We start from the raw sequence: 14,409 nt of genomic DNA, 5'->3' as shown, positions 1-14,409 counted from the left end.
AAGCTAATGTTCATTCTTCAGTGAGTTTGTCAAAAGTGCAGGTTATATGGCCCTTGGGAACTGGAGAAATATTCTTACTTGAGCTCCAATATTCCAGAAGGATGTGATTATAATGATAGATTAAGGATTAAGTTAATGATGACAGTGGATGGTTGTTAATATAGCTAAAAAATGTCTTTTTAAACTCACTTCATAAATCATAAGGACTGTTTCATAAATTTTATGATTATTTGTGTGATAAAATTGCATAATTACATTTTAAATACCCAGTTTTAAGAACAGCCATCATTTGATAAATTTCAGTGATTTTGAAATATATTGTTTATTTTCTTATTCATATGTTTGCTTAAGTTGATAGTGTATATTTGTACATTAAATATCCAAACAACAAATTTTTTTTGATTCTATTAGTGTTGCTGTCACTAATAGGTAATTTAAATGTTAAAGCAGTTTATTACAAGTTAGTGATTTTTCTGTTAAAAGCAGAAAATAATGTTTAATAATTAAAATGAACGTTTTAAACAAATTAGGCTTTTGTTCTTCACTCTTTTTACTTTGGTTAAATCTGATGTTTGTGTATGCCTGTAGTGCATTTTGTTACCATTAAACTTTTATATGCTATTAAAAGTCAAAGACATATTTGTGGTCATGCTTCTTTTTTTTTTTTTTTTAATTATTTATTTATTTATTTATTTTTTAACATTTTTTATTGATTTATAATCATTTTACAATGTTGTGTCAAATTCCAGTGTTCAGCACAATTTTTCAGTTATTCATGGACATATACACACTCATTGTCACATTTTTTTCTCTGTGAGTTATCATAACATTTTGTGTATATTTCCCTGTGCTATACAGTGTAGACTGTTCTACAATTTTGAAATCCCAGTCTATCCCTTCCCACCCTCCACCCCCCTGGTAACCACAAGTCTGTATTCTCTGTCTGTGAGTCTATTTCTGTCCTTTATTTACGCTTTGTTTTTGTTTGTTTGTTTGTTTTTGTTTTTGTTTTTTAGATTCCACATATGAGCGATCTCATATGGTATTTTTCTTTCTCTTTCTGGCTTAGTTCACTTAGAATGACATTGTCCAGGAGCATCCATGTTGCTGCACGGTCATGCTTCTTAAAAAAGTCCTTTGTACTTTTACATAATACAAAGCTGAAAGTTGTACTTAGCTTATACATTTTTACGAACAAAAATTTGTGCTTAAGATACTTACCATACCTTTTAAGAAATTTTTTACTTTTTTCCTAAAACTGACTATAAAATAACCTTTTGAAGTAGCTGTGTATATTTAAAGTATCAGATCACAAGGGACTTATCTTTCTTGATTTCATCTTGAGTAAATGCTTGTTAAAATTACTCCGAAGAAACATCTGATACTTCTTCATAAAATTATCCATGTATGTGTGATAATAGGTGAAGTGTGTATAATTAAATTAAAGAAACATGATTTATTAGCACACTGGCGCTTAGTCGTAGGAAACATCTCTACACACCCATAGACATACAAAGAACAGCAGGCCTGTGTATTATTATTCATCCAATGTAGTTGTACATTTCTGGTTTATATTCCAGCTGTGCTATAAAAACATTAGTTGAAGTAGTTTTGATTTGAAGTGGTGAGAACAGTAGCAAATGTTAACTGTGGATTTATGGAGGAATTTGTTTTGCAGAACGGGCTTAACAGAATTAGGTGTGATAGGTTCTTTAATGTTGAAAGAACAGAATTAGAGGACCTGAATAATGAGGTGAAGAATATGGTGCATTTTAAGGTGGCCCACTTTCTTTGGTACAACTCTTGATAAAAAAATCAAGAAAGTTTAGAAGTACCTCAGGCCTCTTGTAAGTATTTAAGTCAGTGCTGCTGCAGGCTGACAGGGATGTGAACATCTCTTATAAGCCTAACAAAGTTTTAATTTATTTTATAATATTGAGTCATATTTGACCTGTTTAAACCAGGTAAGATTAGGAAGAAATTATCTCTCATCAGATTTATTTATTTAGTTTGATGAAAAGATGTGTACTTTCAGTAACTGAGTTCTATAAATGGAAGTGGTTAGCTCAGGAGAGGAAAACTAGGAGCCTTTAGAAGTTCAATCAGTAAGCTGATGAAAGGAAACTTAAATATATTTTCCTGGTGAAAACACGTAACAAGGATTTGGAGTGGCACAGCTCAGGCAAGGGAGGGAATTTGTGAAGGAGCCTTGTATTAGAATGGAGAGTCGTAATTTTTTCAGTATATGGCAATTGGGAATCATTTTGGCCTGGATTAAAATTAACTGATAATTATTGAGGATGTATATATGAGTCCAGGAACATATGTGGCAATGGAACGTCAGTAAGGAAGACGCAACAGAGCCTTCAGGATGTATGTATTGGGTGTTGACTAGCAGATTTTGGAAGTGAGATGAGCCCAGCCATTTGAGCAGTTGGTTTTCTCTGTATAGTAGCAATATTTTGAAGGAAGTCCTTAACCATAGATAGAGTGGTAGAGTTCAATGTAAGATTAAAAAATGAAATGAAATGGTACAGTGATCAGAGTTGAGAGTGGGATAGAGTTCCTGTAAACAGGGAGCCATTTTGTTTCCTTTAGATGGAAAGAGACTGGAAATGAAAAGAAATAATCGTTTGCTTGTTTTTATTCATAGTATTTAAACCACTTGCAGATACCAGTCTGTTACTGAATGGGCTAGAATGAAATAGAACTTTTTTTTTTTTTTAATATTCCTTTACAAAGAAACCTGGGGCAAAATTAGTGTTCTGTTTTTATTTACTCTGAGAACTTCAAAATTCTTAAGACCGGCAACATACTATACCATTGTGAAGTTTCTTCCATTTGTGTCCTGTCCCTATTGCTCTAAGTTTAAGTTTAGTTGGCTTTGAACTTTCTGAAGTCGTTTTGCAGCTGGATGTACTTAATTTTCTGTTTTTACTAAACCATATTTTTCTCAATGATTGAATTAAAAGCACAGTTTTTCTTTTTATAGTTTATTTTTCAGTCTGGTTTCTGGATTTCTCTTGACTATATTGGCTTATAGTTTTTAGATCAGTAATTTAGGCTCTTTTAGAAAAAAGTGTACATTAACTTGAAGCACAAATAAAGGACTGCTACTTAGAAGCAAAAGTTTCAAATGAAAATTAAATCTCATTCATTTCTGGAAAGGGTCAGTATAAAGAGAAGGGGTGTAGAGATTGTTTTATTTAAAAAGTTAAGTCCTTTTTGTGATTGCAGTTACATTGATATACCCTACATGTTAATACCAATTTGTGGAGAGATTTAAAGACACCAAGTGGAAGCTCTTTATTTAGTGATGTTGTAGAGAAACCCTTTGTAGGTTATTTGAAAGTTTATGAAGTATACATCAGTTAAAAAAATGTTTTTTAACATTTCTTTGAGCAGGCTTACGATTTTCTCTGGGGAGCTTATTTCATGATGTTAATTAGGATGTTATTGATTAATTTTATGATAATACAGCTGGCTAAGCTGGCTGAAGTTTTCCCAGCCATTTTCAGTTGTTCATTTCCAAATGATCTTTAATGAGTTTTGAGTGCTGTTTTTGAAATGACCTTGATAATGTAATAATACTTTGGGGAAAACTGTCATGTTTCTGAAAAAGAAACAAAAGCTTTCTGAAATCATTTCAATATGTGTTTTCTCAGCATCTGGTACATTGGAGGTGTTTAATAAATGTTTCTTTAGTATATTGAATTGCTCTCTGTCTCTGACTTATGAGGTGTTGACTTAATCAGATTACAGATTTGATTAAGCGGGAGGGAAAGAAAACCAACACTGAGCACTTTCTCTGTGCCATATACTTTTACAGGTTCTTTATATGCATACATCATAGAAAGACCAACTAACGGCTAGTCTAATGTTCCATTCTTCTAGGTTTTAAATTTTTCATTCCTATAAATTGTATCTCTTGATACTGTATTGTAATTCAGTGGCAGTTTGAGAGTCACAAATATTTTTAGTAAGCTTTCTGTTGAGAATACAGTTTATTTTGATGTTCATATAGAAGCCTAAAGAAATTTGCTCTTTTGAGTCAAATTTGCTCTGTTTCTGTTCTTAAATTCTCAGGGTGCTTTCTGTTGTGAAGAATTAATATATTTTCTCTTAGCAAATAGTATGAGAGTATACAGACTCTACTATAGATGTTAGGCTGCTGGCAAGTTCAGAGCTAAATTTAATGTTCATGTGTAATCATCTTGTTTTGGGTTTTCTATAAAATTAACTGACTCTTTATCCCTTTTCTGTTTTCTCAACTAGTCTGCTTATATGTTTTTATATCACTTTTCATGGAGTTAGAATATTGATTATATGAGTAGTTACTCAAATTAAGCAATTATTAATATGTTTATATTTTAAAATGTGTATTTTTAAAAATTATACAACTAAAACATTGTAGGAAAATACAGATAAGCAAAATAAGAAAATAAAAACTAATATTTTTTCGTGCAGAGCTGGTTATTTTAATGTGTATATAAGCAAGTAGCTTTTAAAAGTAGGATTATATGTACACACAGTTTTATAACTTTTTCCATTTGCTATGTTATAAACAATTTTCTGTTTCAGTAAGTATGCTACCTACGTAACTTTTAGTGGCTTGACGGTACTTCAGTGTAAGAGATCCTGTGGATTAATTAACCAGTTTTTTTATTGTTCGATATGTATGTTATTTCCAACTTTTGTCATTACGAACACCACTGTAGTAAATAGTTGGGAAGCTAAATCTTTGCACACATCTTTATTTCTTTAGGATAAATGATGAGAAATGAAATTGCATTGTCAAGGCTTTGCATTTTTAAGGCTTTAATGTATATTTACAGAATTGCCCTCTAGAAAGTGTGTTTCAGTTTACACTCCTCATCAGTAGTGTCTGCTTTTATCCCTACCCCTGTGCACATGAATGCTGATTATTTTGTATTTAATAGCTTAATTGTCAGATACCAGAAGGTAGCATATCAGGAATAATTTATGTTGTCTGTGACTCAGGCATATTGAGGACGTGAAGAAAATTAAATTGGAGCATTTCATTGATTGTGGAGGTTAATTTGGTTGATTGGGTTGGATAGGTGAGTGGACCTTTCCTTTCTTACTACAAATTTCTTAGCTACAAATTTGAACATGTGGTCAAAAGAGAAACCTTTTCAGTTAGAGGAATAATATTATTTACTTAAGCTGCTTTTTGAGGTCGGTTTTAGATAACTCTTAAGAATTCAGCTATCTGATTTACTCTTGTCATGTATATGTAGCACCCACCTAATTTTTTTATATAAGAATTCTATATTGGTTTCTAAATATTTAAGTTAAAATAAAAAGTAAGTTTTGGTAATTTTTTAAATTCAAAACTTAATGATTAAAGGAAGGTAAGGAAAGTTTATGCATCTCTTCCTTTTTGCCCGCCATTTTCTCTCTGGATTGTCAAGAACTGTGATGGGTCTGAAATTTTATCCTGATTGCAGCCTAACAAGACAGTCTGTCACCGTTTCATGGATGCTGGTAGAAGATGCAGGATTCCATTTTCTTAGCACTCTGCCTTACTAAGTATAAACCTTGCCATTACTCAGCTTTTGTTAAACAGGTAATCTGTTCAGCTCAGCAAGGGTAAATAAGGTTATAAAGAGTAGGTAACCTACTAAGGTCACATTAATTACGACCAGAGGTGGAATCAGAAAAGTTGAAACATATAGAGTCAGTGGGGTCAACACAGGTCTTGAAGGGTTTAAGAAAGCAAAACTGTGTCCTATTAAGAGGAGGCTACAGCTTTTAAATAGGTTTTGGGTTTCAGCAAGCACAATGTATGTGGCTGGGTCCAGGGATACAGAGGTCTGAACAATGGCATGAAAGGAGAGCATAGTGCAGGTGAATGGGAACAGTAGGTTGTCTGGCCTAGTGTAACTGGATTAAACCAAGTACAATGATTTGGTGGTTTCTGCTGTACCACTGGGACTAACCAGTGCCCTTGGAGTTCAGGCTAGGGGCTGATGTTATCTGGGTAACCAACTTTGCCTCTTTTGGCTGGAAGTGGAGGGTTTTCTAGTCACTTGAAACCAACTCAGGTGTGGTGAGGTCCTTCTGCTGCCCAAGTCTATGAACCCTTAAAACTGCCTGTGTAATTTTGACTGCTGGGTGATTGTTGTTGTTGTTGGGAGGTTGTGGGTAAATGTTAAAGAGCCAGCCTCTTTTTAAGGGTGTGACACTCAGCAGCCAGCAGAACAGAAATAATTTATTGGTAAAAGCCATTCTTGAAACTGCCAAGAAACCCTAGTCTTAATTTGATAGTGTTTTTTTATATTTAAATACTGCCCCTTTTTTGGTGATAAAATGCTGTGAACCCCCATGCTAAGATTATCACTTCAAACTTTGAAAGATAAATTATATATTCTGGTGACACATGCTTTGCTTGCCTTAGGGTGTTAAACTTTCCATTTGATTAAGGCCATGTAGCAACAATTAGGAAAATTTGGTAATGAAAGGAGCCTCTTCTGTGTATTTCACAATTTAGAGGGTGCTAGTTACTTAGTTCCAAATTGGCGTCATTCATATCATACATTTTGCATATGTCTTCATGTTTATTTACATATTTAGTATTAATGATATAATGCCTGGGAGATGAGAATGACTAGTTTTCCCGCCATATGTTTGTGTTTTTAAATCACAAATGAATCTAGTTGGGTATAAGGAAAGTTCTGCTACAGGATATGCATATTTTATCTGTGGAGAGTCATAGTTTTTAAAGCTTCAGAGAAACTAGGTTATTTGATTCATCCCTTGGGGTTTAGATACGTGAAATGACATGCTGGAGTCATGACCAAGTTAAGTCACAGAGTTAGGCCCCAAGTCCAAATGTGCACCATCCAGTCCACTATACCAAGCACCACTGTCTGATTTTTTTCAGTGATTAGAAGGTATTAAAAAGTTCATATTTTGTACAGCTCGGCCCTTACAGAAGTAATTAGAAGTTGGAGAGATCTTACAATTGCTTGGCCCAGCCACTTATTTAGGTCCAGAGTTCAGCCTCATGAGAGATGGTTTTCCATTTCTGGGCCTAGTGCTGTTTTGACCTGCAGCATGTTTCCAGAAACCCCCCAGGTAAGCAGTTGGCCTCTTTAGCAGCTTCTCCTGATGTGAGCTCACAGTGCTAACAGCATGCATCTAAAGATACTGATAACCCTTTGTTGTTTTTTGAAATCCACCTGTGAGTATGTGTATGTGTTTGGATAGGGGTAGGGATGGCCGTGCTAGGAGGTTTAAATGAGGATGCCAGAACATCTGCTCCTTTATGTGTGTCAGCATGTGATTAGAGTGCTAAACCAGAGTGAAACAAGAGCACGATGATACTTTAAGGATACTCCCAAGAATTTTTATTTTGATACTTTAATATAAAAAAATCTTCCTGAAATTTTTGTAGGTAATTGGTAATAAAGATTTCTAATAGGTATAAAATTAAATTAATAAGAATTAAAAGAAGAAATTTAGCAGCCTCCTTTTCATTTACCACAACTTTACACGGAAGCAACTTGCAAAAGGTGATCTGTTTTCATTGTGTGCTTCAGATTTGGAAAGGCTGCATGTATTCATTTCTAGATTTATGCTGTTCTGTGAAAATGGCCTCTAGATTCTTACTAAATTTACTGTTTATAATTGAGGCTGGGCTGTTGCTGGTTTTAATAAGCTAGTTTTATCATTTTAATTTTGACCAGATAGGTTGGTTAGGATGGTTAATAGTAGAGATGAAAGGTACAGAGTTTTATTCTTGACTGGTAGTGATGAGATCGGAAATCAGATCTGTGGATTCTGTCAAAATGTTCATTAAGATTTGATTAAGAAGTGAATTTTGATGTTTGAATAGTGAAGCATGGTGGAAATGCTCTGAGCTTCTTGCATTGTAACATCTGGATTTGTGAATCTTCTCCAAATCTTGCCTGCTAGGATATTTGTTACCTTTACGATCACCAGAGTTACTATACATGCATGTTATCTGTATAGAGGTTATGGATTAAAAAAAAAGATTAGGTTATTTAAAATATTCCTCCTCTTCTGCATGATTTTTGAGATAGTTCTGAAATACTGTACCTTTTTTCTTTTTCCTCACCTCTCAACCTTCCCTGAATAAATTGTTGCTACTAGCTTTCAGAGAATGGCAATGGAAAATAACCCTAGAACAAAGAGAAATATTTGATGAGTGAATTTCTGTTCCCATATATTCTTAAGAAAAAAATTTCAAGACACTGCTGTTTTGTTCTTTGAGTGTCTCATTGTGTGAATATCTTCTAAATTGATTAATTCAAGGCTTTCATGGCTATTATTGCTATGTGATAAGAACATAGAACTGAAATTGCAGTAAGGTGCTCCTCTGCCTTGGTATTGCTGGTCTTATACTAAGTGAAACACCCAATAATTGGTACTTGAACTAAGTTGCAGTGTTAGATATTTAGTAATCAGTGAATGGATTAGACCAATGATGAGGTAGCAGATTCTGGAATCTCTAACACTGTTTTATGAAGGTGAAACTGAGATCCAGAGTGGTTTAATATCTAAGGATATGTGACTAAGTAAGTTGTGAACTGGTGCTGGCTGGGACCCAGGGCTTCCAGTTCCTTGTCTAGTCCTCTCTGTTATGCTCTGCTGCTGTGATGTCTGAGTGGAAGTTGCATGGGCTGTTACTTTAGAAATTTAGATTGTCTTCTTGACCTGCCTTTTATTTTTGATTACTTTATACGTTCTTTGCTTATTTGTTGGTTTCTTTGACTCTCTCTTGTTACGGTTATGGTTCACACATGTCTGTGTAATAAGATTCTCTATTTGAAATTTGGAGGTGATTTTTATAAATTAATGAGAGAACACTAGTTGCAGGTGATTTTAGTAATAAAGTGCTAAAAGCATGAGAAGCATTTGTTGCTATGAGAGTTGATGTCAGTTGGTTGCACAGTATAGTGAAAGTGGTTTCTGGAGTCCAGTTTTAGAATGAAATGAATCTTAACTTATTGCCAGCATTGTCTTCAGGTACAGAGATGAACACATTTGGGCTTAAAATCTGTTAAAAACAATATTTTTTGTCTATCCCACCTTGTACTTTTTTTCCTTAAACTATTTACTGTATATGTATTTAGTACAATGACTCTATACATTTGTTTCTATTTTAGAATATAAATCATAGCAAGAACCATTTTGTTTAGTACATCATAACCATGTTTATACATATGAACATACTTGAAGATAATGAAGTTGGTGTTCTTTTGAGAGACTTTTAGGCATGGGCATTGATCTAGCATAGATCTGTGAATTATTTACACCTAAATAAATTTGGTGAGAAAGACCTTGCTATTTCAACTAAATAATTTCAACTTTTTCTGAAAAAAATTTTGCACATGCATTTCTGTGTGTATAAGCTCATCTGGATCTGTTATATTTCAGCAAATCATCAAGAGGTGACATAGTAAAAAAATCTCCTTTTCCTTGAATAAATAGGCAAATAATGTAGCTAGACAGTGGTTGGGTGGAGAATAGAAGGTAGTAGTGCTAAGTTTCAGTTTTCTGGTTTGTTACACTGTGACAAGTATAATAAAAGATGATTGGTAGACTATAACACAGTTTGTATAGTTATAATTTTTCTTTGGGACAAATAAGACTATCACCGCCTTCCTTTTATCTATCAGAAAGAAATGTTGGGATATAATTAGACTAAATTTATTTACATGATACAAACAGAAATGTATAGTAAAGATGAGTTTATGAAAGTTTAAAAAATTGACTTGTAGAAGAGTACCTTTTTTCCAGGGAATAATTATTAAGTTGCAGCCCAGAACGTGTTTGTAATTTTTGTGTTTGTTTGCCCTCTGCTTTTAGCTTTTCCCTGACCTCCTGAAACAGTGTCAGTTTTTTATTACATGAGTGGAGTATGAGAGATAAGTCACTTGTAAGATGTGGTAAAAATAAACCAAGGAAAAAAGCAAGACTGGTTCATTGTAAAGGTAGTAATTATAAAAGTAAACATGAAAAGTCAACATAAAAAAATCCCCCAAATTATGGCTTAAGTATGTAAAAATATTTGTGTTGATCTCTGCAGGCCATGTGTAAATCTGGATAGCCATTCTAATTTTCTGAGAATAGGTACATATAGCCAATTTGGTATACTCAGAGAAGTTTCACTCCCTCCTGTGTTCCTTCCATTTCATCCCCCACAACATTTCTTACAGGTAACAAAATTCAGTGTTTTCTTCTTTTATAGTCACTATGTTTATTCTTTTGATAATAGGCAGATATATATATTAAATTTTTTCTATTTCTTACAACATATATATATATAAAGTTAAAAAAATTTCCCTTTCTCATACATATATCATGTGAAAGGAAAAAAATTTTTAATTAAATAAATTTTTAAATGCAAATGTCTGCTTATCATTATTTTTCACCGTTGCAGAGTGCTCTTTATGTGAAGATAGTTTATTCAACCAATCTCCTGTGTTTGGACATTTAGATAGATTCCATTATTTTGCAATTACAGATAATACAGATAATCCTTCAATGAATAACTTTGTGCATATGTATTTGGAGTTTATTCTTCTGCATCGTGTGAGGAGTAGGTCTAATTTTTGTCTTTTTCTGACTGACTATCCAGTTGTCCTAAGTAACGCTATTTATGAAAAAGACTGTCTTCATCTAAGTGATATGAGACACTATCTTTATCATATACTGTATTTTATGAGGCTGGATCTATTTCTGGATTTTTTTTATTGGTATCTCAGTAAATTAAAAAATTAACTTAGGGAAAACTGACATCTTGATGATGTTGACACATTCTAACCAAGAATAAAGGATGTCTTTCCATTTTTTTAAGTCTACTTTTAAGTCTTTCAGTTTTCTTTGTAGACTTTTAGATCATTTTTGTTAAGTTTATTCCTAAAAATTCGATCTTTTTTGTTGTTACTATAAATGGAGGTTTCTCATCCTATCTTCTAAGTGGTTATTATTTGTGTATATGAATACTATTGTTTTTTATATGTTAATTTTATAACCTGCTACCTTGTTGGATTCTTTTATTGTTTGAGTTAGTTTTATCATTGATTCTCTAGGAATTATATTTTAGGTATATTATTATGTCATTAGCAGATAGAAATAGTTTTATTTCTTCTTTTCCTATTCTTTTGCTTTTTATTGTTTTCTCTAGTCTAATTGCATCGGCTAGTACCTCAAGAACATTGTTAAGTAATAGTGGAGATAGTGAATGTTCTCCCTGACCACAGTGGGCATGTGTTAAAATTTCCTCATCTTAGGAAAATATCTATCCATTTTTATTTTCTTGTAAATTATTGTTAGGAATGACTGTTGAATTTTGTCAAGGGGTTTTCAGCATCTTTGAGGGACAATCATTTGGTTTTTCTCCATGGACCTATTAATATGACAGTTTACATTAATAGATTTTATAAGATTGAACCATCTTACCATTCTTGGCATAACCCTACTTGGGCAGTCATACTCCAGAGCTTAACAACTCCTTTATTTTACAACTACTTAGTTGCGTTTCAGAGATTGAATGTGCTTACACAAGAGTGTACCAAATACTGAGTCATAGAAGTTAGTATTTTTATGAATTGCTTAATGAATGCTTTAGTAAATGAGGAATTTAGAGGAGAGAGAGATCATTATGGAGAGGAAAAAACATTTTGAAAGAGAGAGGATCACTCCCACCTGTGATATCAGGCATCAGTAACACCATACTTCTACTTTCTATATAACTTCTTTCTACCAGCTGTTTTATCTTAGAGAGCTTACACCATAGTCTTATTGGCCTTTCAGTGTTTTATCAGCATGATCAGTGTGGTACGTTGATTACGAACTGAAGAAATGCCAGGAAATTTCAAATGATGGGGCAGATGCTCCATTGGGACAGAAAGCTGGCAAAATAGAATCGAAGCATCACTCTTACCTGCAGAAAAAAAGGACGGAATGACAAACTGATAGTTTTTACAAAGGACAGAGGGAGAGAAGCCCATGCGTTTCCATTGGGAAGAAGATTTGGGACCACATATTGTTTCACAGCCATGTTATATAAAACATTATTTTAAACTGTTACTGTCACATATGAAATATCTGTATCCATGTAGTTTAAGGAATTTACTGATTATTAAAGGTACTTAATTTACACAAATGAAATGATTGAATTATAAAATATGACCTCCTTTTTGCAAGTTGTGACTTCAGTCCAAGAATGAATATAAAGCTGTGTTTACATGCTAAGAAACACGGCTTTGAAAAAACGCATTTGTGGAAGTTTGCACTACTGTTTATGAGAACACTTGTCAATTCAGTAGTAGATGAATTCAGAGTATATGGACTGATATTCCTAATGAATACTAAAAACCCATGGTGAAATAGAAATTACTTGAACAAAATTTTCTTGCCATTGAATTTCTTTTTAGATATGGTAGTAGAAGTTTTCTCACCTAATTCTTTATTTTTTAAATTATTTTTTATTTTTTACTGAAGTGCAGTCAATTACAATATGTCGTCTAATTCTTGAATGAATTTGATTGACAGCATTTTATTTTGATTAGCTTTGTGTTAAAGTAAATATGATCATTGAAAGTTGGCTCTTCTCATTTCCTTCAGCACGTCACACCAGACAGCTACATTCCATGCCTTGCCGACCTATGCAAAGCACTGTGGGAGGTTATGCTCAGCTACTACAGGACTATGGAATGGCATGAAAAGCATGACAATGAGGATGCTACTTCTGCTTCTGGTAAGAAATTATTTTGATTTTATTTTAAAAACTAAACTATAAATATGCCGTATTTATGGAGTAAGGAGAAAGAAAAGGGACAGCCATGCTTTTAGAATTTCGGGGACCATAGTGACCATCGGTTAAGTGTTCACCAGAGAAAGTGATTCAGCTGCTATACAAGCTCTATTACCTTTGGGAATTAACTGGACTGAAGGACTTCTTATGTGACAGGTATTAACAGTTTCTGGCAATATGTGGTGATGGCCTCAGGGCTAAATTTTTAAGAAAGAGCTTTCTTAAAAAAAAAATCAGCTTTAAACTAAGTAAGACATCGATCTGTTCAAGTTTACTGTAAAATTAATGCTAATGTTCAATATTAATTCCATTTTGCTAATTTTCAAGTTACACTAATAAAGCTAGATTCTAAGAATTAATAATTACACTGATACTTCCTGAAAATAGACAGGACTTAAAATTTCATGAAAAATAATGTTTTTAAATACTCATCTTTGAAAACAAGGTACAACTTTAAATGATGATGGTATAGACAGGCAAATAACAAATCTTTGAGAAATTGTACTAACTGGGCATTATGTTTAAGTTATTTCATTCATATATATCTTAAGTGATTATCCTTGAACAGTAGCTAAGATTAAGTATTCGAAATACTTTTTAAAGTAATAAATGATTCTGCCAGTATTTAGTAGGGATGAAATAAATTACACTGTACATGGTTTTTTTTTTCCTGTTTCTAGCTACATACAGTTTAATGTAGCTAGTCAATTAAGTTATTTTGGTAACCTCTAATTTCTGAGGTGTTTGATTTCTCTGGTTGGATGGATGGAGGAACGCTTGTATCTCACTGTTTGAAGACATGTTGAATATTTATCTTGACTCATAAGAAGCTCGTAAATATAGATATCAAAAAATAAGAAAGGTAAATTCTATGGAAGGATTTTCATTCTTTCAGAAACGTTGTTGGGGGATGGAGGCCTTAAAGGAAGGGAGAGAAAGAGGAAAAAGCAGAGAAAAGGGGTGGGTACTGAGCCAGGATTCTCAGCCAGACTATTTTTACTGGACTCCTCTACTACTTCTGGGAATATGGGCTTTGCAATCAGAGATACCTGGCCTCAAATTCTGACTGCCATTTACCTTTGTGAGAACATGAAGTTAACTATATCTTCTCCAGGCCTCAGTTTGCTCCTTGAAATGGTAGGTTAAAAAAACAAAACAAAATAAAAAGTTCCATAGGGGTAACACATCTATCTGTAGGATTGCTGTAAAGTTTAAGAAAAAAATGTAAAAAGGGCTTACACTGGTTGTGGTTAATATCATCAAAGGAAATGGATCAAGAGAGTAATTATAATAATAATGAAATGTCTATAGGCCTTTTCTTTTTTTTAAATTTCAGGTTAGTTAGGAAATTTCTGGGTTTAAGGGATTCCAATTTTCCACAAAGTTTACCTTGTTTTGGCAGCCTTTATTTTTTTCTAGCTATGGAAACTTTAGATGTTTTAGTATCTCTTTTTCCTTTTCTAGTGCATTATTTAAGGAGAAACCAAAGGAAAAGTTTGGAACAAAATTAACACATACTTTAGATATAAGAGTTTAGAAGACAATATGTATTCATCATGATGAAGCTTGCTTTTTGCTTTAGGCTAATAGCTTACATG

At 33.2% G+C, this 14,409-nt stretch overlaps 1 protein-coding gene across 2 annotated transcripts in view; it reads left to right on the top strand.

Moving 5' to 3' along the window:
• Positions 1–14,409, top strand: part of VPS50 (VPS50 subunit of EARP/GARPII complex) — a 105,811-nt gene that overhangs the window by 41,914 nt on the left and 49,488 nt on the right. For both annotated transcript variants that reach the window (XM_006187033.3, XM_032483991.1), the window contains one exon: positions 12,622–12,754. In XM_006187033.3, the coding sequence (XP_006187095.1) occupies positions 12,622–12,754 (133 nt within the window). The remainder of the gene's footprint in view (positions 1–12,621; positions 12,755–14,409) is intronic.

This window comes from Camelus ferus, chromosome 7 (assembly GCF_009834535.1).
Source record: "Camelus ferus isolate YT-003-E chromosome 7, BCGSAC_Cfer_1.0, whole genome shotgun sequence".
Lineage (NCBI taxonomy): Eukaryota > Metazoa > Chordata > Mammalia > Artiodactyla > Camelidae > Camelus > Camelus ferus.
The sequence above is the reverse complement of the archived record's forward strand: the minus strand, read 5'-3'. Positions and strand labels throughout refer to the sequence as shown.